General features: G+C 42.9%; 1 protein-coding gene across 1 annotated transcript in view; it reads left to right on the top strand.

Annotated features, from left to right (window-relative positions):
• Positions 1-27,797, top strand: part of LOC149278689 (peroxisomal biogenesis factor 3-like) — a 131,431-nt gene that overhangs the window by 16,066 nt on the left and 87,568 nt on the right. Inside the window, exons 3-4 of the mRNA XM_089501874.1 lie at positions 1,311-1,392; positions 5,707-5,750. Coding sequence (XP_089358000.1) covers positions 1,311-1,392; positions 5,707-5,750 — 126 coding nt within the window. The remainder of the gene's footprint in view (positions 1-1,310; positions 1,393-5,706; positions 5,751-27,797) is intronic.

The following is a 27,797-nucleotide window of genomic DNA, read 5'->3' as shown; positions in this document are numbered from 1 at the left end:
CTTTCTCTTCTCAGATCACCCACACCTGCAATACCAGGGACCGATCCTTGTTATTTCTCAAGTTCTGCAACCTTAGCTGACATCTTAGACATTGATCAGTCTGTCGATCAGAAGAAATAGAAATTAACTCAGGTGCAGGAATTACCTTACTTGCTTAAAGTAACACACGCCACTAGCGATCTGAAGATGGAACAGAAATCCTTAGGGATAATCACAAGCACGAATGTCAGGCCAAGCTGAAGTTCAAGGTGCCAGAGGTCAGGATAAACAAGCCAAAATTTTACAATGGCAGAGGTCAGGATAATTGATAAACATGCTAAGATTTCAGGATACAAGGATACCAAACAAAATGCAGGAAATGCCAGTGAACAACTAGATAGGAACCCCTCACAATGTGCAGCCTCTGGACGTGCTTAGGTATGGGTTTCTGAGAATGACACTTGTGGAATGAACAAACACAGGCCGGAGCTTGCACATTTACCCCTGGTTCCCAGGATAATTCTTTTTGGCTGTAACCCTTCCAATGAATAAATATTCTAATCGGGCATGATACTGACATGAATCCAGAATGATTTGCACAATATGTTAGGGTTCATTATCCACCAGAACTGGATTGGGAACAGGGGGCCGCTCCTTGGAAATTCGCAACCCAAGTTTTGAGAGATGCATGGAACGCTGGTTGAATTCAAAGAGAATGTACTTCCTTTTTCACAAAACTGTTTGTGAATAGCAATGAGTATCGCAATAGAGTGTCCTGGCCCATATGCCTTGATGTATTAAGGTGGCGGGGAGTGGGGTTGTGCTGATAGTGTTGACATTTTGAGATGGCACTGTGGCAGAGTTATTTTACTCTGACCGATTTTGTGTTTATAATAGTAGATATTGAAGATATTGTGATGGAGAGAATAGGTTAGATGACGTTCAAGTAAACAATGTCATCCCCTCTTTGCAGCTATAACAGTTTACACTCTTCTGGGAATGCTTTCCAAAAGATTTTGGAGCGTTTCTGTGGGAATTTTTGCCCATTCATCCAGTAGAGCATTTGTGAGGTCTGGCACTGATGTTGAAGTCCTGGCTTCCAAGCTCCGTTCCAGTTCACCCCAAAGGTGTTTGATGGGGTTGAGGTCAGGGCTTTGTGCGAGCCAGTCACGTTCTTCCATGCAAAACTCTACGTGGCACAGTTATCCTGGAATAGGGGCTTGCTGAAAAATATATATATTTGGAATACATTTAACTGTGCATTACATTTAATTAGAACATATGTTCTTTTCAGTGTCCCCTTTAATTCACACTGCATTTTTGTTTACCAGTTTTATCAATGCTGCCAGCACTGAGGGAGGCTTTGATGCTACAACTGAATTCTGAGAGTTTAACCAGCTTGCTGAAAAACAGGTAAGGTCTCTCTCTCTCTCTCCCCCCCGATATGCCTTATGCCCCCCTGATATGCCATAGGGCCCTCTGATATGCCTTATACCCCAGATATAACACTCTGCCCCCCAAATATGCCACTCTGCCCCCTGATATGCCTTATAACTCCCTATATGCCACTCTGCCCCCCCAGATATACCCCTCTGCCCCAAATATGCCTTTTACCACTTTTATGCCACTGTGCCCCCTGATATGCCTTATAACCCCCTATATGCCACTGTGCCACTGATATGCAACTCTGCACCCCCCCGGCTTACCCCCTTGAGAGCTGGCCCCGGAAGGTCATGTGACACCGATGCTCCATCATAGAAGCCCCAGCGGAAGTGCCGGCAGTAGCGGAGGTTGTGTGCCCATCGGCTGCCAGAGAGGAAGATCCAGGTCTCCTGTAGCGCTGCGGGGGACCTTCCTCTCTGTCAGCCGGCGAACGTTGTGCAATGCACGCAGACAACCTCCGCCGCTGCTGAGCGGTACTTCCACCGGGGCTTGTATGGTGGAGCACCAGAAGGTCATGGCACGCTGGTGATCCATCGTAGAAGCCCCGGCGGAAGAGGTGGACAGTATCGGAGGATGTCTGCATGCATCGCACAGACGCCCGACAGCTGTCAGAGAGAAGGATCTAGGTCCCCTTCAGCTCTGCGGGGGATCTGGATCTTAGTATTATCCAACACCTCTAAAAAAAAACAAAACCCTCATCTGATATTCAATAAAATCGATTGAACTAATCAATAATGAAATTTGTTGGCAACAATTTTCATTATCGATTATTATTGATTAGTTGTTGCAGCCCTATGTCAGAACTTTTTCCACCTTTAATGTGACCTATAACGTGAACAATTCAATTGCAAAACAAGCTGAAGTCTTTAAGGGGAAAAAAATAAGAATTCGCAATAACCGGGTTGCACAAATAACTGGCTGTGTTTAACGCATGTTGAATAGAAGTAATTATACACCTGCCATCATTTAAAGTGACTCTGATTAATCACAAATAAAGCTCAGCTGTTCTAGTAGGATTTGCTTGCTTTGCTTAGTTGCAAAAGCCATGGTCTGCAGAGAGCTTCCAAGGCATCACAGGGATCTCATTGTTGAAAGATATCAGTGAGGAGAAGGGTACAAAATAATTTCCAAAGCATTAGATATACCATGGAACACAGTACAGTCATCATCAAGTCGAGACAATATGGCACAACAGAGACGTTACCAAGAACTGGACGTCCCTCCAAAATTGATGAAAAGACGAGAAGAAAACTGGTCAGGGAGGCTTATAAGGGACCTACTGCAACATTAAAGGAACCGCAAGTACTGGTTGTGTGCTACATGTGACAACAATCTCCTGTATTCTTCATATGAATGGGCTATGATGTTGGGTGGCAAGAGGGAAGCCTTTTCTTACAAAGAAAAACATCCAAGCCCGGCTGAAGTTTGCAAAGATAAACATCAGGTCCCCCAAAAGCACGTGTGAAAATGTGTTACGGTCTGATGAAACCAAGGTTGAACTTTTTGGACATAATTCCAAAAGGTATGTTTGGCACAAAAACAACACAGCACATCACCCAAAGAACACCATACTCACAGTGAAGCATGGTGGTGGCATTATCATGCTTTGGGGGCTGTTTTTCTTCAGCTTAGTCAGGGTGGAGGGAATTTTGAACAGTTCCAATTACCAGGCAATTTTGGCACAAAGCCCTCAGGCGTTCATTTGGAAGCTGAAGAGGAAGTTCACCTTTCAGCATGACAACAACCCAAAGCACACATCCAAATCCACAAAAGCATGGCTTCACCAGAAGTAGATTAACGTTTTGGAATGGCCCAGCCAGAGCCCAGACCTGAATCCAATTGAACATCTGTGAGGTGATCTGAAGAGGGCTGTGCACAGGAGATGTCCTCGCAATCTGACAGATTTGGAGCGCTTTTGCAAAGAAGAGTGGGCATATATTGCCATGTCAAGATGTGCCATGCTAATAGACTCCTACCCAAAAAGACTGATTGCTGTAATAAAATGAAAAGGTGCTTCAACAAATTATTAGTTTAAGGGTGTACACACTTATTGCAAAAGTTTGTTTTGCAATTGAATTGTTCACGTTATAGGTCACATTAAAGGTGGAAAAAGTTCTGACATGATTTATCTTTGTCTTGTAAAATTACAAGAACCTGGCATTTTAACAGTGGTGTGTAGCCTTGTTATATCCACTGTATATACACACACACACAATATTTGCTTGAATATAAGACTACGTTCCTATTTAGAGCAAATACTCGTCTTTCGTCTTATAATCGACGTTGTTTTATAAATCGGACCTCAAACTAGTAGCTCTAGCTCCTCCCATTCAACCTGTGATGCTTTTTACTTTATGCAAATGACTTAATATGTTTGGGACCTTCCTGATACATATGCATTATATGGACTGCTCACATTCCTTGAGTGTCTGTGTGTCAATTCAGACCATTCCTGTGGCATAGTGCCAGTCCTCTATACACTATTTAAGGAACCGCAATGCCCTTGCCACTGCCTTTTGTGAAACTATGGGACAGAGATCTGCCTTCTGCTCTCTTGCACCAACAATGCTCTGAGACTTTTTAGCTTAGCAATAATGGTGAAGAAGCAGCCTACAAGCTAATGGTTAAAAATCCCAGATTTCTTTTCTCCATAAGGTATGTCTCCTTTTTACTGTAGATGCAACCAGCACACTCATCCTTATTTGGTGGAATTGTTCATTAATTTAATTAATAATTCCACCAGATGGGATGGGTGGAATCATTCATTGGTCCAGTATACTTGGATTAATGTATAATTTCACCAGATAGGGATGAGTGGAATTATTCTTTCTGCAGTATACTCGACCAAAAACCATCACCAACATTTCCAGTACCATATTTTCTCGATTATAAGATGATCGCCCCAAAATTTGAATATTAATTTAGGGGTGGAAAAAGCCTGAATATAAGACTACCCTATAGGAAAAAGGTTTTACAAGTAAATATTAATTCACATGTAAACTATTTTTTCATATTTAATAAAAACTATGATTGCGAAAAATGCATTTTTTTTGCTTTCATGTCTGCGCCTCATGGGTGGACAGGATATCCCCTGCAGGGATATCCGGTCGCTCCAATGAGGCACAGACACTGTGATCTCTATGCGAGTCTGTGGGGACTTGCATAGAGATCACAGTGTGATTGGTGCAGGGTGATCGCAGGGAGGAGAGTGAGAAATCTTAGTCTTATAGCCAGACCTCTATTTGAGGTCCAATTATAAGTAGGGCTGCAACAGCTAATTGATGATAATTGATAATGAAAATTGGTGCCAGCTGATTAGTTGTATCGGTTTTATCTAATATAAGATGAGGGTTTTTTCAGAGGAAATGCTCTGAAAAATACCCCTCGTCTTATAATCCAACCTCAAATAGAGGTTGGACTATAACACTAAGCTCCAGATCCTCCGCAGCGCTGAAGGGGACCTGGATCCTCCTCTCACGATGTGAGCAGACAACATCCGCTTCTGCCCTCCACTTCCACTGGGGCTTCTATGACTGAGCGCCGGCGTGACATGACCTTCCGGTGCTCAATCATAGAAGCCCCTGCGGAAGTGGAGGTTAGAAGCGGATGTTGAATGCGTGCATTGCTCAGACGGCTACCGTCTGTCAGAGAGGTGGATCCAGGTCCCCTTCAGCGCTGCGGAGGATACTCCTGTCTGGCAGCCGGTGATACGCGCAGACAACCTCTACTACTGGGGCTCCAGCAAAAGGCCAGCAGTGGAGGTTCACCAGCTTTCCCTACTAAACACCAGGGAGTCTGGGGTGTGGCAGAGTGGCATAACAAGGGGGTATAATGCATATCTGGGGGGTACAGTGGCATATAGGGAGGCATAAAGCATATCTGGAGGGGCAGTGACATATCAGGGGGTATAAGGCATATCAGGGGGCACAGTGGCATATCGGGGGGCACAGTGGCATATCGGGGGGTATAAGGCATATCTGTGGTGCAGTGGCATATAGTGGGTATAAGGCATATGAGGGGACAGAGTGACACATAGTTCTTGAGATGCTCTCAAAGACCTCTGATTTATTAGGCGGGCTTTTTTTTTGGTTTTCTGAATGAAAAAAACACTCAGAATTTGTGTCTGAAACAAAATTTGTTGTCCAAAAACAAAAGCAGCAAAATGAAACAAAACATTAATTCATTTATTTAAATCTAGTATGTATATGTGTGTGATTTCCTATTTTTTTTTTTTATTTTTTTTTTTTACTAAATGCTACTTATATAATAAATTGTGTTTTACAGGCCTGCAAACAAAATTGAAATATGGGAGGATCTGAAAATTCTGAGTAAGTAAATTGTGAAGTTTAACCCTTTAGGTGTTTGGGGAAGCCAAGCCAAGTTTCATACTTTTTTTCACTGGTATGTAACTGTTATTAGAAATAGCTTATACTTTTCTACAGGGTAATATACACGCACACACCAGCCAGAGGATACAAGCAGTTTATGCCTGCTATTAAATGATTAAGGGTTTTTTGCACATGGGGAAGCGGAACTCAGCAGAGTCATGTGAGATTACGTCACACACACGACTCTGCTCAATTCCTGCTTCCTCTCTACAGTACAAGAGAAGTTGCTCGCACTGAATGCGAACAACGCAGAGGGAAGCAGCGGCCCCTGTGTAAGTCTGCGAGCGGCACAGAGAGAGCTGCAGTGCAGGTAAGGGGGAGGGTGTATTAATGAGTATGTGTGATTAAGGGAATGAATCTGTGAGTATATGAATGAATGAGTGTGTGTGTGTGATAGCATGGATGTGTAAGGGGGGGGCGTGGCACAGGGTGGCTGTAAGTGATGTGCAGACCCCATACTGCTGGCAGCATCAATACACAAGGGGGGCAGTGTGACAGTTCCTAGGGTCCCAGGACTTTGCTGGACTCTAGGACGTCGCTATTTTCATGGATTGTACCCCTTAGTTAATGTTACCCAGTGACATGAAACTCTTTATTGCGTTATTAATAAAAAATTATATTATTGCCTTATTTTGTAAAAGTTTGCACATGGCACACTAAGGTCTGAGAGATAATATAATAAAGATAATGGGTGCTCTTTATCTCCCAGACTTAGTGGTGCCAGTTATTCCTTTTGTATTGTTAATCTCTTTACTGCTCCTGTTGTCTCTGGGATGCAGATTAAGGGGGTGGTTTGTATCCTAGTATCTTGTTTTATGTTAATGTATGTTTTGCTGGATATATCCAGCCGTCTGTGTCTAAAATAAATCAGTTATTCCTTTTGTTGTACCTAAAGACTAGTCTTGCCTGGTTATTTGGGTACTGGATAGTGATAGCCCTTTACTTAGCAGTATTTAAGTGGTTAACGCTGTACTGTCGATCTCATGGAATGATCGGGCAGCAGGGGAATGTTGTGGCAGGTTAGCATCCAAGCAAAAATCAGCCCCCTTCACTGAAGCTGCATGTAGGAGCGATCAAAGGCTCGGGGTGCTTGGGGTGGGTTTTCTGGTCTGCCCAGACACCTGGTATCACTATACTCAAGAGATGTTGCTGAACACATATTGGGGTGTTGTTTGACAGTGACATATACCAGGAGCTGTAAATTCACACCGTGAAAAAACACAAAAAAATACCATCACATCATTTTGGCAGAGGCTGGTGATAAAATTAGTGCATGGAAAGGGTTTAAATACCACCATTTGAAATATCCTGGGGTGTCTAGTTTTCATAAATATATGGTTTGATGGGGTAAATTGGAGTGGCCAGCTTCAAAGATGTCCCAAATAGAACATGGGGCAGAATGAGCAGATTTAAAAAAAATGGCTTTGAAATAGAAAAACACTACTTGTACTTATTGCCCTATAACTTGCAAAAAACCCCCCAAAACATATAAACATTGGGTATTTCTAAACTCAGGACAAATAGCAAAATCTATTTTGCGGGTTTTTTCATTGCACTTGTAGATGAGTTAAAGATTTTTCAAATAAAAATGAGAAAAACTGCTTTTTTCAAGTTTTCATCATATTTTATTATTTATTTTTATAGTAAAAATGGTTATATAATCAATAAATGGTATCTGAAGAAAGCCCTTCCTGTCCTGAAAAAAACAATATATAACATGTGTGGATACACTAAATAGGTGGGGAAAAAATTAACAGCTAAACATGAGCACCGCAAAAGTGGTAAAACAGCATTGGTCACGAAGGGTATAAAAAATAAATAGCCTGGTCCCTAAGGGGTTAATAAGAAACTGCAGCAAGACACTCACTCCCTACATAGTCCCATGGGAGTGATGAAGCTAACAGACAGTGCCACGTGGGTACAGGTAGCAGGGGATGTGTTATGCTTAACACAAATCCTGCAAGCAAAAGAGCTGGATGGTGGTAAAAGAGGCAAATGCATTTGAAGGGATTCTGTAGAATACCTCTCTGAATTTACAAAGGGCCACCAAGTGAAATGGACCACACAGGTGTCATATGCATTAAAGTATATATGATGGCTAGAGTGTCCTTTATGTACAGCATTTTGTTTAAATGGACACTCCAGCCATTAAATGCACTTTTAAGTTTTTCAGAGACCACATGTATGGAGAGATCTTCACAATCCCATCTTATGCATCTGTCTGCCCCAGGTATTTTCTATGAAGGAGATGTGTACAACCTCTTCTGGCGGCATGTGATATACTCACCGCTAGTCAACTCCAGTACTGGATCTTGCAACCATGTGAATGCACAGAAAGAAACTTCTGTTGATTTCAAAGGTGTGCTTTCCTGCCCCTCATTTGTTTCTTAAAGTAGCCAAACGATGGTTTGAATTGTTGGGCGTGGAGTTATTACCGAAGGTAACTATTTTGAAGTACTCAACCAGTACTATAATATGCATTCTGTTTGGTAAGCCTGTCAGGGACACAGAACTACCACATGTAGTGATAACTTTGTGTTTCGAAAAAGGGCAAGTAAAACAAAAGTGCAGTGCGATTATCTTTGTATTCTGATATTATTTATTTTCTTTTAAACATTCTGTAATTATTTTGGGACAAAGGAAAGCAAGAAAAGATAGTTCTCACAAAAGTGATAGCTGAAACTACCTTTACATTATATATATGTCTTTAGGGTACCTAAGGATGCCACGACAATCTCTATGGTATATATATTTAGCAACAGATTGAGAATAAAACAATTAGTATTGAGGATGCAACAAAATGAAAATTTTGCACCGAAACGCAAAATTCAGGATTCGCTTGGCTGAAACTGAAACCGAAAATGACCCCCTCACAAAAAACGTAATAATACTAAAAAGAAAAAACACACTTTTATTTAAAGTAAGTAACACACCAAAATTGGACAAAAAATGTAAATAACAATATATATATATATATATATATATATATATATATATGTTACTAGATATATATTACTATATATATATATATTACGATATATATGTATATTACTAGATATATATTACTTTAAATAATGTTAACAGCATTCACACTCCTATCATGCCCAGGTTCTAGCATGTACTGGTTAACAATTATATATATATATATATATATATATATATATATATATATATATTGTCACGGGGTCAGGTAGCAGGGGAGGATCCAACTATGCAGATATATGGATGTAGCGTAGTCCAGTCAAAAGTGCAACGGCAAACAGCGAGGTCAAAAGCGTATCCGAGGTCGAGGCAGGCAGATAAGAGGCAACACGGTATAACAGGTCCGAGGTCGAGGCAGGCAGATAAGAGGCAAAACGGTATAACAGGTCCGAGGTCGAGGCAGGCAGATCAGAATCGTAGTCAAAGAGCAGGCAAGGGTCGGTACACAAGGCAAGGTAATGTCACAAAGAACAGCACACCCCAAAAAGCAATAAACTTTGAACGGGTACAGCAGATAAAACAAATGGCCTTTAAATAGGAAACTGTCTACTCACAATGAGGCCGCGGCGTGCCGTGCGCGGCGTGCGCCGCGTGACGTCATCGCGGCAGTGTTCCGATCCGCGATCCCGGTGGGGGAAGGTGGTGACGCGCCTGCTCGTCCCTGGCGAGCAGGCGCAAGCCCGAGTGAGGACGTGGAGGCAGGACTTCCCTGCCGGCGTCCGGTTGCGGCGTCGGCGGCATTGACGGGCGCGCCGCCGGGAGCCCCTGGCGTGCGCGCCGCGGCGGCGCGCGTGACGCCCAGCCAACATCGGGTCGCGGTGGGGGCGGAGCCGCGACCCCGGCATGACCGCGCGGCTTCAGCGGCAGGACGGAGGGAGCTGCCGCGAGCACGCGAGGTAAGTGCCGCGGCGGCTCTCGTGACAGTACCCCCCCCCCCCGCCAGGAGCGCGCCCCGAGCGCGACGGAGCCGGACGAGAGGGAAACAGCGCGTGGAAACAGGCGACACAACGGGGAGCGTGCACGAAGCGAGCCGGAACCCAAGTCCGCTCCTCAGGACCGTACCCCTTCCAGGCCACAAGGTACTGCAAGCCGTTGCGAACCCTACGGGCATCAAGGATCCCGTCAACGAGGTACTCCTCATGACCCTGGACGTCGAGGGGAGCAGGAGACTGAACGGGACCGGAGAACTGGTTGGACACAAACGGCTTCAACAACGAGACGTGGAAGGACCTAGGTATTCTCATGGTAGGTGGCAGAGCAAGGGACACCGTCACGTCGTTGAGCACGGCACGGATGCGGAAAGGACCGATAAAACGGGGCCCCAGAGTCCTGGACGACTGGCGTAAACGGATGTGTCGCGTAGACAACCAGACACGGTCACCCACTTGGTAAGCCGGAGGAGGCGATCTCCTGGAGTCGGCACATCGTTTGTGGCGTCGTTGGGCTTTCAGGAGGATATCCCGGAGGTGCTGCCAATGCTTGTCCATGTCAGACACACGACAGTCAACCGCAGGCACCGAGGAAGAACGGGAAGACGGAGGAGGTAACACGACAGGGTGATAGCCCAAGGCAGCAAAAAACGGAGTACAGCCGATGGACTCATGAAGAGAACCGTTGTATGTCACCTCTGCGAGTGGGAGGAGAGAGGACCAGTTGTTTTGGCGTGCGTTGCTGAACATCCGCAGGTATTGTTTGAGCGTTTGATTTGTTCTTTCAGTCTGTCCATTGGTCTGAGGGTGATATGCCGACGATAAATGGAGCTGTATGCCGAGTCTATGGCAGAGGCATTTCCAGTAGCGGGATATGAACTGTGTCCCTCGATCCGACACCATGTGGAGAGGGAGTCCGTGTAGACGGACAATATGGTTGAGGAAGACGTCGGCCAGTTGCAGAGACGAAGGAAGGCGTGGTAAGGCGATGAAGTGCGCCTGTTTGGAGAAGAGGTCGACAACCACCAGAATGGTGGTGTTACCTTGCGACTTGGGAAGATCCACGATGAAATCCATTGACACGTGTGTCCAGGGGACCGTGGGAATGGGAAGCGGATGCAGGAGACCTTGAGGGCGTCTTCGAGAGGTCTTTTGGCATGCGCAGGTGTGACAGGCAGCGAGGTACGCTCGGATGTCTTTGGTAAGGGATGGCCACCAGAACGCTTTCCGTATGTGGTAGTCCGTCTTCCGAAAACCAGAGTGACCTGCGAGAAGGGACTTATGTCCCCAGTGAAGGACGTCCGGGTGGAGATTGGGAGGTACGTAAAGACGACCCGGAGGAGGACGTCCGGAAGACGGGACGGTCTCTTGGGACATGCGGATTTTGCTCATAGTGCGGAGGGGCAATCCGGCAATGAGGCGTGTGGTCGGTATGATGGGCTCGTCGGTTTGGTGGTCTCGGTGGCTGTCATGTTGTCTGGAGAGTGCATCGGCCTTGACGTTTTTGGAGCCCGGTCTGTAAGTAATGTAGAAATTAAACCGGTTAAAAAAAAGCGACCACCGTGCTTGTCGAGGACTTATCCTCTTGGCGCTCTCGATGTACAACAGGTTCTTGTGGTCAGTCATGACGACTACGGGTTGTTCCGTGCCTTCTAACAGGTGGCGCCACTCCTCGAACGCCATTTTGACGGCTAGGAGTTCGCGGTTCCCAACGTCGTAGTTCCGTTCAGCCGTGGAAAAACCTTTAGAAAAGAAGGCACAGGGATGATATTTCGTGGTCTGGTCATGTCGTTGCGACAACACAGCCCCTGCTCCGGTTTCGGAGGCATCAACCTCTAGGAGATACTGTTTGGAAGGATCCGGCCGCCGTAGTATGGGGGCAGAGACGAAGGCTTGTTTGAGACGGTCGAACGCCTGACGGGCGTGTGTGGTCCACAGAGACGGGTCAACTCCTTTTTTAGTCATAGCAGTGATGGGAGCGGCTATGGTAGCATAATTTCTGATAAAGCGTCTATAATAATTGGCGAAGCCCAGGAAACGTTGGATGGCTTTGAGCGTTTGCGGGAGGGGCCATGCGGTTATGGCCTCGAGTTTTGCAGGGTCCATGTGAAGACCTTCGGAGGAGACGATGTACCCAAGGAAGGGCAAACGGGTCTTCTCGAAGACGCATTTTTCGGCCTTGGCGTACAAACCGTTCTCCCGTAGCCTCTGTAGAACAGCCTTTAGGTGACGTCGGTGTGCGTCGAGTGTAGGGGAATAGACGAGGATGTCGTCCAAGTATACAATGACGTGGGATAAAAGCATATCTCTGAAGACGTCGTTAATGAAGGCCTGGAAGACCGCAGGAGCGTTGCACAACCCGAAGGGCATGACTCTATATTCGTAGTGCCCGAAGCGGGTGTTGAAGGCCGTCTTCCACTCGTCCCCGGACTTAACGCGAATCAGATTGTAGGCACCCCTGAGATCCAGTTTGGTGAAACAGGTGGCCCCTTTCAGGAGGTCGTAGATCTCTGTGATGAGGGGAAGCGGATATCGGTTCTTAACCATGATACGGTTCAGACCCCTGTAATCGATGCATGGCCTTAGGGACCCCTCCTTCTTGGCCACGAAGAAGAATCCAGCCCCGGCAGGTGAAGAGGATGGGCGAATGAAGCCTTTGTCTAGGCTTTCCTTGATGTATGTTTCGAGGGCTTTGTTCTCCGGTTCGGAGAGAGGGTACGTACGACCCCTTGGTGGGTTGGACCCAGGTAACAGTTCGATGGCACAATCGTAGGGCCGATGTGGTGGTAACTTCTCCGCATCCTTTTTGGAAAACACATCCAAGTAGTCCCAGTAGTGCTTTGGTACCAGGGTTCTGGGATCTGTGGGCGTGATCTCAAGGACGAGATTGACTCGGCGACAGGGCACAACACAAGACACATGGCACCGGTTGCTCCATGCCAGTATGTCTCCTCTGTCCCAATCGATGTGAGGGTTGTGTTGGCGTAGCCAGGGATGACCCAGGATGAGAGAGGCATGAGGAGACTTGATTATCTCGAACGTGAGCTGTTCCTGGTGGGTTATCCCCACCAGTAGGGTTAGGGGTATGGATTCCTGTGTCACGAGCCCTGATCCCAGAAGGGAGCCATCAACGGACGCCACCAGAGAAGGCGTGTCTTTGGTGCGAAGCGGTACGTGATTATCCTTGGCCCACTGGAGATCCATGAACATGCCCGCAGCTCCGGAATCTATGAAGGCGCGGGTGGTCACCACATGATCCTCCCAGCGGATGGAGATAGGCACCGTCAATCGAGTAGCGGGAGGAGAAGTAAGGCGATATGTGCTTAGGGTGCCTTCTCCGGTACAACCTAAGCGTTGTCTTTTACCGGCCTGGTGGGACAGGAAGACAAAAGGTGGTCTGCTTGACCACAGTACATACATAGTCCATGTGTCCGTCTGTGCTTCTTTTCAGCCTCGGAGAGTCGACGAACGTTCCCGATCTCCATGGGTTCATCGGCAACGGACGAGGGGGACGTAGAGGATGAAGCTCTAGTGAGACCGGAGGCAAATAGTCCTGTTTTTCTTCCGCGGCCGTGGTCTTGCAACCGCTCTTGGATACGTTTATCCACTCTTAGACATAGGGCTATGAGATCCTCGAGATCCGTGGGGGTGTCGTGGAAGACGAGAGCGTCTTTGATTTTCTCGTTGAGACCGCGTTTGAAGGCGGCCTTGAGAGCGCCCTCTTCCCAGTTGGTCTCATGGGCTAGGGTGCGGAATTCCACGGTGTATTGAGCCAAGGTTTTGCGGCCTTGGTGGAGATCAAGCAACGAGGACTCTGCGGTCTCTTTACGACCAGGAGCGTCAAAGACGGTTCGGAGAGCTTCCATAAAAGCGGGACAGTCCTCAAGGAGGTAGGATTCCTGTTCAACAAGGGGAGATGCCCATAGCAATGCGTCGCCTTTCAGAAGTGAAATTATGAACGAGACCCTTTTGGAGGATGTCAGGAACGCTTGGGGATGGTTCCGGAAGTGGAGCATACATTGGTTGAGGAAGCCACGGCACTCCTTCGGATCCCCAGAATATTTATCGGGCAGAGGAAACCTTGCGACGGCCCCCGTGTCCTCGTATGAGGTGTCTCTGCGATGAGGAGAACTCACGGTAGGTAGCGATGTCAAGGAACGTAGCAGGTCTGTCATGGCGTCGACCTTTTGCTCCAGGGTTTGAAGTTGAGCGGCCTGGGCGGCGAGACGTTGGTCCTGGAGGTCTTGACGTGCTTGCAGCCGTGCCATATCCGCGGGATCCATGTATGACCCGTTCAAAATTGTCACGGGGTCAGGTAGCAGGGGAGGATCCAACTATGCAGATATATGGACGTAGCGTAGTCCAGTCAAAAGTGCAACGGCAAACAGCGAGGTCAAAAGCGTATCCGAGGTCGAGGCAGGCAGATAAGAGGCAACACAGTATAACAGGTCCGAGGTCGAGGCAGGCAGATAAGAGGCAAAACGGTATAACAGGTCCGAGGTCGAGGCAGGCAGATCAGAATCGTAGTCAAAGAGCAGGCAAGGGTCGGTACACAAGGCAAGGTAATGTCACAAAGAACAGCACACCCCAAAAAGCAATAAACTTTGAACGGGTACAGCAGATAAAACAAATGGCCTTTAAATAGGAAACTGTCTACTCACAATTTCTTGCAACCTGGTGCTTGGTAACATACAAAAACACACAAGTAGTTACCAGCACTCAGGTCTTCTTTTTAAATAATGCAATGATGCTCCATTAGGGTCAACGTTTCAGTCTTTAATGACTTTCATCAGGACACAAATGAATATGCAAACAAATGATACATTTATAGTATAAGCCAATTTAAACAATTCACTAATTAAGTAAATGAAACAAGACTTACCACACCTGTGCAGTGAATGTGTAGCTTGGATGTCGGCATGTTGAACTACTCTGTGCACATGTATAAAGCATCATAACATTTCCGACACTTCTGAGCGTCGGTTATAACGACGCGTGAATCCAAAAGTGTAGTGAACATAGTGATGCAGGATATTAGTTCTGTGCCGTGTTTGAAAAATATAATATGGTAAATGATAATAAAAAAAATATAAAAAGGTGATAGCACCTTATGATCCTAAATATTAAATAGGTAAATACAGTAATTATGAATGATTACATGTGACCACAAGTAAATGTGATGTGCAAAATAATAAACACAGCAAAATACAAAACTAGTGTGAAAAAATAGTGTTAAAGCATTCTGATGGCCATCATTATAATTACAAAATTGTCCAGTCGATCTTAATCCGACCATATATATATTGTAAACATAATAAACTGTATTCTAAGTATTAAAAACATATTCTAACATATTTAACCCCTTAATGACAATTGCCGGTCCTGGCACGGCACGGAAAAGCATGTGCTTTACGACAATTGACGTGCCAGGACCGGCACGTCTTTAAACGGGTGCAGAAAGCGATCTACTATCGCTTTCTGCACCCAAAAAGCGTTGCTGAATGCCTCGACCTCGAGGCATTCAGCAACGCCGCGATCGGCATGAAGGGGCCATCTCTGGCCCCTCCACGGGGCGTCAACATCCGCCATACTTTGTATGGCGGCGGACGCCCGTTTTAAAAGCGTTTAGGAGGCGATCGACGATCGCCTCCTAAACTTAAATGGTGTCGCTGGAATGCCTCGATCAGGAGGCATCCAGCGACACCAAACACTAACCTTTTGATGGGCTGTGACCGCTCCGGAGAGCGGTCACAGCCGCAGCTGCCGGCAATCTTCGCCATCAAGGAAGATGGCCGCCGTCCTGTAACAGGAACCACAAATTTTAAAAGTTCGCTAGATAGTCCAGACCATCTAGAGAACTTTGGCTCCACTTGCAGGTTGAATACAGGTACTGCATTCACCATGCAAGTCAATGGAGCCCAGCTTTCTAATCACAGTGTGATTAGTAAAAATAAATTAAAAAATAAAATAAAATTAATAATAATTAGAAAAAAATAGTAAAAAAACAGTAAAATGTAAAAATCATTTCCCACTGATGTCACTATCAGGGGAACCTCCAAGTTGAAAAAAAATGTTAAATTTTTTTTTAAAAAAAATAAAAAATATATATATATATATATAAAAAATATATTTTTGTGAGCAAGTCCTAAAATTAGCATATTAGCTTAAAACAATTCTCGCATGGAAAGAGTTAAAATACTGGCATATTAAATGCCCGTGGGGTGTCTACTTTTAAAAAATGTATGATTTGATGGGGTAAATTGAATGGGCCAGGTTCAACAACGTCCCAATTAACACGGGGGGAAGGATGGCCACACATCTAATTTCCAATTAGAAAAATGCACACGTACCAAATGTGGCCTTTTAGTTCCCCCAAAAAATGACACACCCATGCATGTGGGGTATCACTGCACTCAGGAGATGTTGCTGAACACATTATGGGGTGTCGTGTGACAGCGGCATATACCAGGAGCTGTAAATTCATACATAAAGTAGGTGTGTGTGGGAAAAATACACACACAAAAATATTACTGCAAACTTTGAAAAAATGCTGGTGGTAAAATATGTGCATGCAAAGAGTTAAAATACCAGCATTTAAAATACCCTGTGGTGTCTAGTTTTGAAAAATATATGGTTTTGTTGGGCACACTGAAATGGCCTGGCTCAAAGATGTACCAAATAGGGCATGGGCAGTGGATCCCAAATGCCAAAGTTCAACATTGAAAAAAGCGCATGCCCCAAATGTGGCCCTTTTGCCCCAAAACAGCCAGGCAAAATCATTCATGTGAGGTATCGCTGTACTCAGGAGATGTTGCTGAACACATATTGGGGTGTTTTGTGATAGTGACATATACGAGAACATTTTAATTCATACCTGAATTAAAATGTGTGTGGAAAACCAAATGCAAAAAAATGACTACCACAAAGTTTGACAAAGACTGGTGGTAGATATGGTGCATGGAAAGAGTTAAAATACTAGCATTTGAAATACCCTGGGGTGTCTAGTTTTCAAAAATATATGGGTTTATTGGGCACACTGAAATGGCCCGGCTCAAAGATGTACCAAATAGGGCATGGGCAGTGGATCCCCAAATGCCAAAGTTCAACATTGAAAAATGCGCATGCCCCAAATGTGGCCCTTTTGCCCCCAAACAGCCAGGCAAAATCATTCATGTGGGGTATCGCTGCGCTCAGGAGATGTTGCTGAACACATATTGGGGTGTTTTGTGATAGTGACATAAACTAGAACATTTTAATTCATACCTGAAGTAAAATGTGTATGACAAAACAAATGCAAAAAAATGACTACCATAAAGTTTGACAAAGACTGGTGGTAGATATGGTGCATGGAAAGAGTTAAAATACTAGCATTTGGAATACCCTGGGCTGTCTAGTTTTCAAAAATATATGACTTGATGGGGTAAATTGCATTGGCCGGGTTCAAAGATACCCGAAATGGCACATGGGGGGAAGAATTACCAGATTTGGAAAAAATGGCTTTGAAATAGCAAAACGCTACCTGTACTTATTGCCCCATAATGGGTAGAAAAAAGCAAAAAAACATAAAAACATTGGGTATTTCTAAACTCAGGACAAATAGTAGAATCTATTTAGCAGGTTTTTTCATTACCTTTTATAGATGAGTAAAAGATTTTTCAACTAAAAGTTAGAAACAGTCATTTTTTTCTAAATTTTTCACCATATTTTATAATTTTTTTAATAGTAAATAATATGATACAATCAAAACAATGTCATCTAAAGAAAGCCCTTCTTGTCCTGAAAAAAACAATATCTAATGTGTGTGGGTTCAGTAAACGGGAAAGAAGAAAATTACAGCTAAACACAAGCAGCGCAGAAATGTTAAAAAGGCCATTGTCACAAAGGGTACAAAAAGTAAAATCAGCCTTTGTCTCGAAGGGGTTAAACATATTTTTTTAAAAACATCCATTGGACTGCTGAATATATAAACAAAGTTACCTATTCAGTAGTAGTATATTATTCCTATTGTATCATAATAACGCATTATATATATTTTTTTCATTTTCAAAGCTGCAACATTTAAAGCTTCACTAACATATATAAGGCAAATATTTACATTTCTTAATCAGTTATTAAAGCCTGTTATGATAATCTCAAGTTTATAACTAAGTACCATCACCACTTTATACCATTTTTATATAACAAAAGTGTCTAAAACTTTAAATAGTCTCCTAAGGACTATATAGTGGCTCCTCTAACTGTCCATATCATTATCAGTGTCGTCGCAAATCCAGCCATATTTAAAAACATAAATATAACAACCGTTGTAGGGGTTAAAGGATTGCAAGGTAATATTCAATGCTTCCTAAAGAAAAGAAGAGAACGTAAATTTCTCATTTAAACCGGCAGGTGCCATGGTTTGCAAATGAAAGATCCAAAATGTCTCTCGTTGCAGTAATATTTTGCCTCTATCACCCCCTCTTCTAGATTTCGGAACATGGTCAATCCCTATGAAGCGCAAAGATGATAATTGGTGTTGATTATGAAGGAAGTGTTTCACCACCGGCTTATCTGAATTCCCATCTCTGTAAACCACCCGTATACTGGAACGGTGGCCCCTAATTCTCTCTCCCAAAGTGCATTCTGTCTTCCCTATGTATGCCAAACCACAGGGCCATTGAATTTTATAGGAGGTCACAGGGGATAGTGGTTGCGCGTAGAGTCACAGTAATATAATGTGTGGCTTGCACTGTGTGGTAAAGAGTTAAGGAATGGGTACTCACATTTTTTGGGGACTTAAGCAATTAGTCCCACAATACTTGCATGGGTGATACAATCCTCGCCTGGGGATATCTTTAGCAGCAGTCCTAGTTCTTTTTTTGGATCTCAGGATAAGGTGCACATAAAAAGTTAAACAGAAATAGGCATAGTGCTTTCTGTATATGTGAAATGAATAAAACAAATAAAAACAGTTCACTATATACTCACAATATGGTGAGCAATAAATGGATTGCTCACACCTTCTGGCGTAGGTGGAATGATCCCCACCAAGCATATAAACTTGCGTGTTTAAAACATTAAAAGGATACCAAAAAAAATCAGCTTTCTGGTTAAAAACCATTAAAAGGTCAATAAAAATAGCACGTACGAGTTTCACCTACTTAAATAGGCTTCCTCAGAGTGTCTAAAAGAGCTCCTGGCACTGAAATCCTTATATAGTAAATTCGAACTGTGTAAAATTGTGCCAAAATGACATAATTAAGGGGTGTGGCTGATGACATCATCAGTAAACATTTACATGTTTAAAAATATAAGGTACAATAAAAATAACAGGAAATAAAGTAATTTACAAAGTATATACACATCTGACATATGATGCCCATGGTAAAAAACTTAATTTTGAATAGTCAGTAAAAAACAAATTATTTATATTTTTAAAGATAGCTCTTAATGTTAGCAAACAACATAAAAATATGATTTTTTTAATTTTACAGACAAAACGTAAAACAAACTTAAATCTAATAAATAATCCTTAAAATTAGTAAAATTAAGTAAATTTACTAAAACTGCCGTTTTTTATAAACAAAGCAGAGGATCTTGGGAAATGTAGTTTCCACCATTTTTTTGGGGGGGGTTGAAAAATAATAGTATGACAGCTCTGTATATAAGAGACAGGTGGTTAGTACTTAAAGTGACAGAAGGCAATAAAATAGTGAAACCTGATAAAAACTTAAAGGAAGAGATGTAGATCAAAATCTACATTTAAACCGTTTGGTGTCAATGTTTTTAAGGTGAATATCCAAAACATCTAATTTTTTTACTCAAATTTTACTCATATTGCCTCCTCTCCAAGGGATAGGTATTTTTTTAATCGCTAAAAATTTTAAAAGATTGTGGTCTTTGTTATGCTTTAAAAAATGTTTAGAGACACTGTGGGTAGTGACGCCATTTGTAATGTTACGACAATGTTCCATTATTCTCACTTTTAAACATCTGGTCGTCATACCCACATATTGTAATCCACAAGGACATTCTAATAAATAAATAACATATTTAGTGTTGCAAGTTATACATTCATTTATCTTGTATTTTTTCTGTGTGATATTAGATTTAAAAGAACCTTGTCTGCATTGTGTTTTATTGGTTGACTTGCAGGCTAAGCATGTATTACATTTGAAAAAACCTTTTTCTTCATTTAAAAATGTCCCTTTTATTTCTTTTGTGTTACGTGTGTAATTTTTAGTTAAAAGCTTGTTTAAATTTGGTGCTCCTCTAAACACAATTTTAGGTTCGTTAGGGAATATATTTTTAAAAACATCATCTTCTTTTAGAATGTCCCAGTTTTTCCTTATAATCCTTTTAAAAGTTTTGTTCTTGTTATTAAAATCTGTCACTATAGGTAAAATGAAGTTATCTTCCTTAAGGTTATCTTTGTATTTGATCAACTCTTTTCTGTCAGTTTTTTTTCTATATTGTCTGTATTTTCTGTTCATTATAGTTTTTCTCTACCAGTCTTTTTTTTTTTAAAATGTGCTTGGGATTTAAAAACAGGGGTATCTGTACAGTTTCTCCTTAGTGTCAGCATTTGGCTTTTAGGGATACCTTCGAGCCATGGCCCATAGTGGCAGCTTGATTGTTCTATGAAGGTATTGGTACAGACCTTTTTAAAATGAGTTCTGGTTTTAATTTGATTATTTTGTATGTAAATATCTAAATCTAAAAATGTAACAGATTCTTGGCTGATACTGGAAGCCGCTTGGAAGCCGCTTGTAACGTTGCACCCTTCGCTGGCTGGACTTGTTTAAACTTTGAGTTGCTCATTCCCGTTTCCAACCTCTAGTGGCTGCCCTTGCCACTCAGAACCACTCTGACTGATTATCAGGTCCAGCTGCAGTTGATTTCATGATCAAGACAGCCTTTATAAACCTGCCCAGCCCTGCAGTCTGGGCCTTGACATTAACGTTAGAGGACTACCTGTTTTGGTTCCTGATGTGCTCCTGTTTTGGTTCCTGCTTTGTTTCCTGATTTGTTCCTGAGTTGTGGCCAACGCCCCACTAAGTGGACTCCCAAGTCGAGTGCCCTGCAAGTGGGCAACCTGCCGTGTGCCCTGCAAGTGGGCAACCTGCCGTGTGCCCTGCAAGTGGGCAACCTGCCGTGTGCCCTGCAAGTGGGCAACCTGCCGTGTGCCCTGCAAGTGGGCAACCTGCCGTGTGCCCTGCAAGTGGGCTTCCTGCCGTGTGTGCCCTGCAAGTGGGCTTCCTGCCGTGTGTGCCCCAACCCGAGGGCTTCCTGCTGTGTGTGCCCCAACCCGAGGGCTTCCTGCCGTGTGTGCCCCAACCCGAGGGCTTCCTGCCGTGTGTGCCCCAACCCGAGGGCTTCCTGCCGTGTGTGCCCCAACCCGAGGGCTTCCTGCCGTGTGTGTCCCAACCCGAGGGCTTCCTGCCGTGTGTGCCCCAACCCGAGGGCTTCCTGCCGTGTGTGCCCCAACCCGAGGGCTTCCTGCCGTGTGTGCCCCAACCCGAGGGCTTCCTGCCGTGTGTGCCCCAACCCGAGGGCTTCCTGCCGTGTGTGCCCCAACCCGAGGGCTTCCTGCCGTGTGTGCCCCAACCCGAGGGTTTCCTGCTGTGTGCCCCAACCAGAGGGCTTCCTGCCAAGTGACTTTCCTTGTTTATGTTGTTGTACCATCATATGCAATACAACTCTTAATCCTGATCTTCTGTCTGTGGTTTATTTCCTGCACCTGTCTGTAACAACCCCAGGCCATCATGCATCGTGGGGTACAGACAGAGCCCCTCGTATCCCCTGCACCTGGGCTCCTATCAGACCTGTGTACCCAGTTCGTGACACCGCTGGTACGAAGGAGAGGGAGACCACCCTCTGCCAGCCTGCAGCCACAGCAGCCTCCATGGAGGAGAGGGAGACCGCCCTCTGCCAGCCTGCAGCCACAGCAGCCTCCATGGAGGAGAGGGAGACCGCCCTCTGCCAGCCTGCAGCCACAGCAGCCTCCACGGAGGAGAGGGAGACCGCCCTCTGCCAGCCTGCAGCCACAGCAGCCTCCACAGAGGGGAGGGAGACCCCCTTCTGCTAGCCACCAGCCACAGCAACCTCCACGGAGGAGAGGAAGACCTCCATCTACCCCCACACGCCCTCTGGTGGTTAGACCCAGAACCGCAGGCACCTATACTTATAGGCTACGGTCTCGCCACACTCAAGATGGCTGCTGGATTCCACCAAACAGGAAGTGACATCAGCCTGTTCAAATTTTGGCGCCAATAGCTCCAATTGGTGACTAGTCACTTCCTCATCTTTTATAAACCTTGCCCTCTGATGGTCGTACCTATTCCTATAGTGTTACTCCTCAGTGCACGTTCTGGTTCGTGTTTTCTGTTATTGACCCCGGCTTGTTATTCGTTTCTCCTGACCTCTGTATTCCTGACCTCGGCTTGTCTTTCGTATTTCGTGATCTCTGGTACCCCGACCTCGGCTTGTACTTATCCGTACCTTGTGTCCTACCTGGACCACTGTCTCCTACCTCGCTGTACGTGACACCCTATTATTATTATTTAAAATTTTTAAAACATCATTTAAATCAGGTTTGGTTCCATCCCAGACAAAAAATATATCGTCTATATACCTGCTATAGGTAACCAAGTTTGCACTCCACTGGTTATTAGTCCAGATCATGTCATTTTCCCAGTTCGCCATGAATAGATTGACATAACTTGGTGCAAACTTGGTTCCCATAGCAGTGCCTGTAAGTTGCAGATAAAAGGAATCATCAAACCAAAAATAGTTATTTTCTAAAATTAATAAAATCTATAAAATTAGCAGAAAAATCCTCATTTGTTTCAATTATGTTTTTTATAGCTTGACAACCTTAATCGTTACGGATAATAGTGTATAAAGATTGTACGTCACACGTGACCAAAATAAAAAGGGGTTCCCACATAAAATTGTCTAATATTTGCAGTAAATTAATCGTGTCTTTCAGATATGCTTTTGTCTTTTTTACGACTGGTTGGAGAATAATATCTATGAATTCTGATAGGTTTGAAAGGATAGAATTTACTCCTGATACAATGGGGCGCCCAGGGGGGGTTTTCTCATCTTTATGGATTTTGGCAAAAAAAATAGATTACAGGGGTTACAGGGTTGGGGTTGGTTATGTAGCTTACTTCATTTTTAGAAATAAAAACATTTTCTAATCCAGTTTCTAAAAGGTTCTTTAAATTTGTTTTTATTTGTTCAACTGGGTTGCTTTTCAGTTTTTTTATAAACTTTAATATCGTTCAGTTGTCCCTAAGCTTCTTTTTCGTATTGTATTTTATTTGAAATGACCAACCCCCCACCTTTATCAGCGGGCTTAATGATTATATAGTTCTCTTAGTATTTTTTTCTTTTTTATGGTGAAGTTGTTATAGTCGTATTTACTTTTTCTTATTTTTTCTAAATCGTTAATGGCACGTTTTTCGAAAGTCTCTATAGCGCCGGATTTATAATGTTGAGGGTAAAATATTGATTTAGGTTTGGGGTTTGTTTTAGAGATATTCTTGTTGGTTTCACTATTTCTGTTTAAACTAAAGACTTCTTCTTCCTTCATTTTATAAAATCTTGTCTAGTGAATTTGTTAAGATCGATAAAAGCTTTAAAAAGATTAAAATTGGAAGTGGGAGCGTATTTTAACCCCTTACTTAAAACAGATATCTGAGTATGGTTAAAAGATTTATCTGTTAGATTGAAAATTCTTTTTCTGTTTTATTTTCTTTTATTGGTTTGTGTTTTAAATGGTACAGGTGACCGTCCAATTCTTTTTTGTTGTATGTGAGTCTCTATAGTGTGTTGTTGTCTTTGATTGTGATATTTGGTCTGATCTATTCGCTGTGGGAATCTTTTTGGTGATCTTTGTGGGGGTGAGCGGTCATTACCTCTGTGTGTGGGTCGTGGGATGCATATGTGCTATTTTTATTGACCTTTTAATGGTTTTTAACCAGAAAGCTGAAAAAAAGTTTTTTTTAAAAACCATTCTTTTCTGCTCCTGGTATCCTTTTAATGTTTTATACACGCAAGTTTATATCCTTGGTGGGGATCATTCCACCTATGCCAGAAGGTTTGAGCAATCCATTTATTGCTCACCATATTGTGAGTATATAGTGAACTGTTTTTATTTGTTTTATTCATTTTACATATACAGAAAGCACTATGCCTATTTCTGTTTAACTTTTTATGTGCACCTTATCCTGAGATCCAAAAAAAGAACTATTCAGGACTGCTGCTAAAGATATCCCCAGGCGAGGATTGTATCACCCATGCAAGTATTGTGGGACTAATTGCATAAGTCCCCCAAAAATGTGAGTACCCATTCCTTAACTCTTTAATGGGTGATACAATCCTCGCCACACGGTGCCAGCCACATATTATATTACTGTGACTTTCTTCTCCACTACGCGCAACCAATATCCCCTGTGACCTCCAAGTTATTTATTAAACCAAGAAGAGGAAACCTTGGCGAGTGGGCTGCTGCTATTTATAGCACTTTGATTTCACCAAGTGCATTTTAGGACATTTTATTTTGTCCAAGTACTTACGGACATTTTATTGCTGTTTTTATTGTTCTTCTTTTACCTTCCTATTTTTCGCTCCATTGAATTTTATAGATTACAACATTGGTCTTGCATGTTCTATATCTTATTTGGAATACTTTTCCAGTATGTGGATGAGCAAATGATTTACTTGGGACCATGTGGCTACAAGTCACGCAACCCAGACATCTAACACTTCCACAGTTGCCATATTGTTTGTTGTTAGTGCTATAACTCTCAACTGGATCTATTTTAACCAGGAGATCTCATAGATTTTTATTTCTTTTAAACCTCATCATGGGTGTTCTTTGAAATACCGTTGGTAAGGTACTATCTTTAGACAACATGTTCCAATTCCTCTTGATACTACTGGTTAATGTACTACTGCCTAGATTGTAAGTACTACTATACTAGTAGTATACTATTGGACTTTGAATAATATTAAAGAAGTATGCATTTTTTGTTGAATTGACTGCTGGAATATATTATAAGCAGGGCTGCTATTATTGCTACCTATATATTTGGAAGCTTGCTAATAACAACATGGAAGACTTTTTGCAACAAGCAGGTGCTCTAGCAACCCAGGCAGACACATTATGTTTCACAGACAATGAGGCACAGGAAATCCTATGGGATACAACCTCTTTGGATTTACCTGATAACAATACTAAAGACGTGGGGGTACAGCTACTGAGATGGAAGAAAAAAAAAGTAATAGACCTCGACCTACACGGTTTATTCCTCTCAGGCTATTACAAGTCTAAACAAATTCCAAGGGGATTCCGAGTAAGCAATATACCCACTATTGGTAGAATGAAACCTCAAGTCTGTAAAGACTAGACTGCTGTGCTTAATAAGTGCTTGCTGGATTTGATGCTGATAATAATTAAAGATGTAAAAACAAACTTAATCACCACAAGACCAAAAATTGCACAGTTGGAACAAAAACATGCTGTGGGGTTGTCTTCAGCAGAAGGAGTTACTACCATACTGAAGATAACAGAGGAGACTGCACGGTATAAAAATGAATTGATTAAATTCAAGCGGCAAAAAATGGAGAAAGTAAAGGCTGACTATCAAGATCACAGAGTCTATAGATGGCTCGCTGGTGAAAGGGGTAGACCCTTCCGACCCCACAAGAAGATAATCCAACCCAGAGTTACTACTATTGACATCACCTCCGGATAATCGGCATCGGATGCAGAAATTTCATCACACAGTAACACCAATGTTTTTTTAGGGGTACCAAATCAAGAGACTCCAGAAGGTATTACCAACAGGAGCCAGGCAAGAGACAACGGCGTACGAGGAGGAGCCAGAGGACAAGCAAACGCCAGGGGCAAAGGTCGTTCCCCCATTGAGGAGGTAACACCTCTGTCTAGCCGTGCCTTAAGTAATGATGACATTAATTTGTTGGCAAAAGGCCTCTCATTCCATCCAAATCCACTAATCCCTTTCAACTGAACATAGAATTGCATCAGTTTGGTCGCAATATGCGGCTAAAAGATTTTTATAAAGACAATAAAAAGGAGACTCCTCCAAATCTAGAAAAAGCAATTATGTGTAAACCGAAAAGTAAATTTTACCCTCCCCCACCCAAGCATCTTTCAAAACCTTTTTAAATACTGTGAAAACCAAAGTAATTAAAACTTTACAGCATCAAAAGAAACATACTAATAATCTTACTAGAAAAGAACAGAATGCTTTGAAGACACTAAGCAAAGACAACACTGTGGCAATTCGCCCGGCCGACAAGGGTGGTGGTATTGTAATACAAGACTATTCGGAATATGCTAAAGAAATTCAAACACAATTAGCAGACATTTGTACATACAGGAAAATTTCCGGAGATCCAACAAATACAGTCAGACAAAAATTGAAAGAAATTCTAAATCTGGGACTTCAAATGGATTATATTACAATAGAAGAATTTAATTTCCTGTTGGCAACACACCCAAGGACTCCAGTCCTGTACACATTACCAAAGATACACAAGGATTTACAACATCCACCAGGACGTCCAATAGTATTGACCATTGGCAGGATCTTGGAACCGGTAGCCAAATGGTTGGACTTTCAATTCTAACAGATACAGGCACCTTAATAACACAGCTGAAGGAAATGAAGGGGGATATGACGGGCATAGTGTTAATGTCCTTTGAGGTTAGAACTCTTTATACTGTGATTCCCCATGAGCAAGGCGTGGAAGCAATGTGTCGGCTGTTAATGCATTCCGATCTGTACACAGGCCCCCCCCTTGAAGTTACGTTGGAACTATAAATGCTGACTTTACAGTTGAATTATTTCAGGTTTGAAACCGATTGGTACATGCAAATATCCGGGACTTCTATGGGAGCAGCTATGGCCCCAATGTATGCAAATGTTTTTGTATATGAAATTGAGAAACATCATTGGTTGACCACACATAAATAACAAATCATTAAGTATTTTCGTTATATTGATGATATTTAGATTTTACAGCAAGGAACTGTAGAGGAAGCTGAGAAATGTGTGGAACACATTAATTCATTATCAACACCAATAAAGGTGACGTCCCAGATCAGTACAAATAAAGTCTGGTAATATAAGTTGATAATGGCCTACTCAACTATACTCTATATACCAAATCCACTGCCAGGAACACCATCCTGCACGCCAACAGTGCTCACCCCAGACATCTGATACAATCATTGCCATATTCCCAATTCATAAGAGTGATACATTATAATTCTGATGAGGACAATATGCAGATACAATTGAAAGAAATGCAAAACAAGTTCCTAAGAAGAGGGTACACTGAAGAACAAACATCTGCTGCCTTGGAGAAGGCAAAAAATTAATCTAAGGATAAACTATTGTAAAGGAACCAAGATTGATTTGTACAAGTACTTACAATCTAGGCAGTAGTACATTAACCAGTTGTATCAAGAGGAATTGGAACATGTTGTCTAAAGATAGTACCTTACCAACGGTCAAAGAACACCCATGATGAGGTTTAAAAGAAATAAAAATCTATGAGATCTCCTGGTTAAAATAGATCCAGTTGAGAGTTATAGCACTAAGAACAAACAATATGGCAATATGTAATAGAATTACATGTAAAACCAATTTTGTAATCTATAAAATTCAATGCCCCTGTGGTTTGGCATACATAGGAAAGACGGAATGCACTTTGGGAGAGAAAATTAGGGGCCACCGTTCCAGTATACGGGTGGCTTACAGAGATGGAAATTCAGATAAGCTGGTGGCGAAACATTTCCTTGATAATCAACACCCATTATCATCTTTGTGCTTCATAGGGATTGACCATGTTCCGGAATCTAGAAGAGGGGGTGATAGAGGCAAAATATTACTGCAACGAGAAACATTTTGGATCTTTCATTTGCAAACCATGCCACCTGCCGGTTTAAATGAGAAATTTACGTTCTTTTCTTTAGGAAGCATTGAACATTACCTTGCAATCCTTTAACTCCTACAACGGTTGTTATATGTATGTTTTTAAATATGGCTGGATTTGC

This window comes from Sceloporus occidentalis, unplaced genomic scaffold, assembly GCF_023333645.1.
Source record: "Sceloporus occidentalis isolate IW3139 unplaced genomic scaffold, rSceOcc1.0.p SCAF_184, whole genome shotgun sequence".
Classification (NCBI taxonomy): domain Eukaryota; kingdom Metazoa; phylum Chordata; class Lepidosauria; order Squamata; family Phrynosomatidae; genus Sceloporus; species Sceloporus occidentalis.
This window is presented reverse-complemented; position numbering and strand designations above follow the sequence as displayed.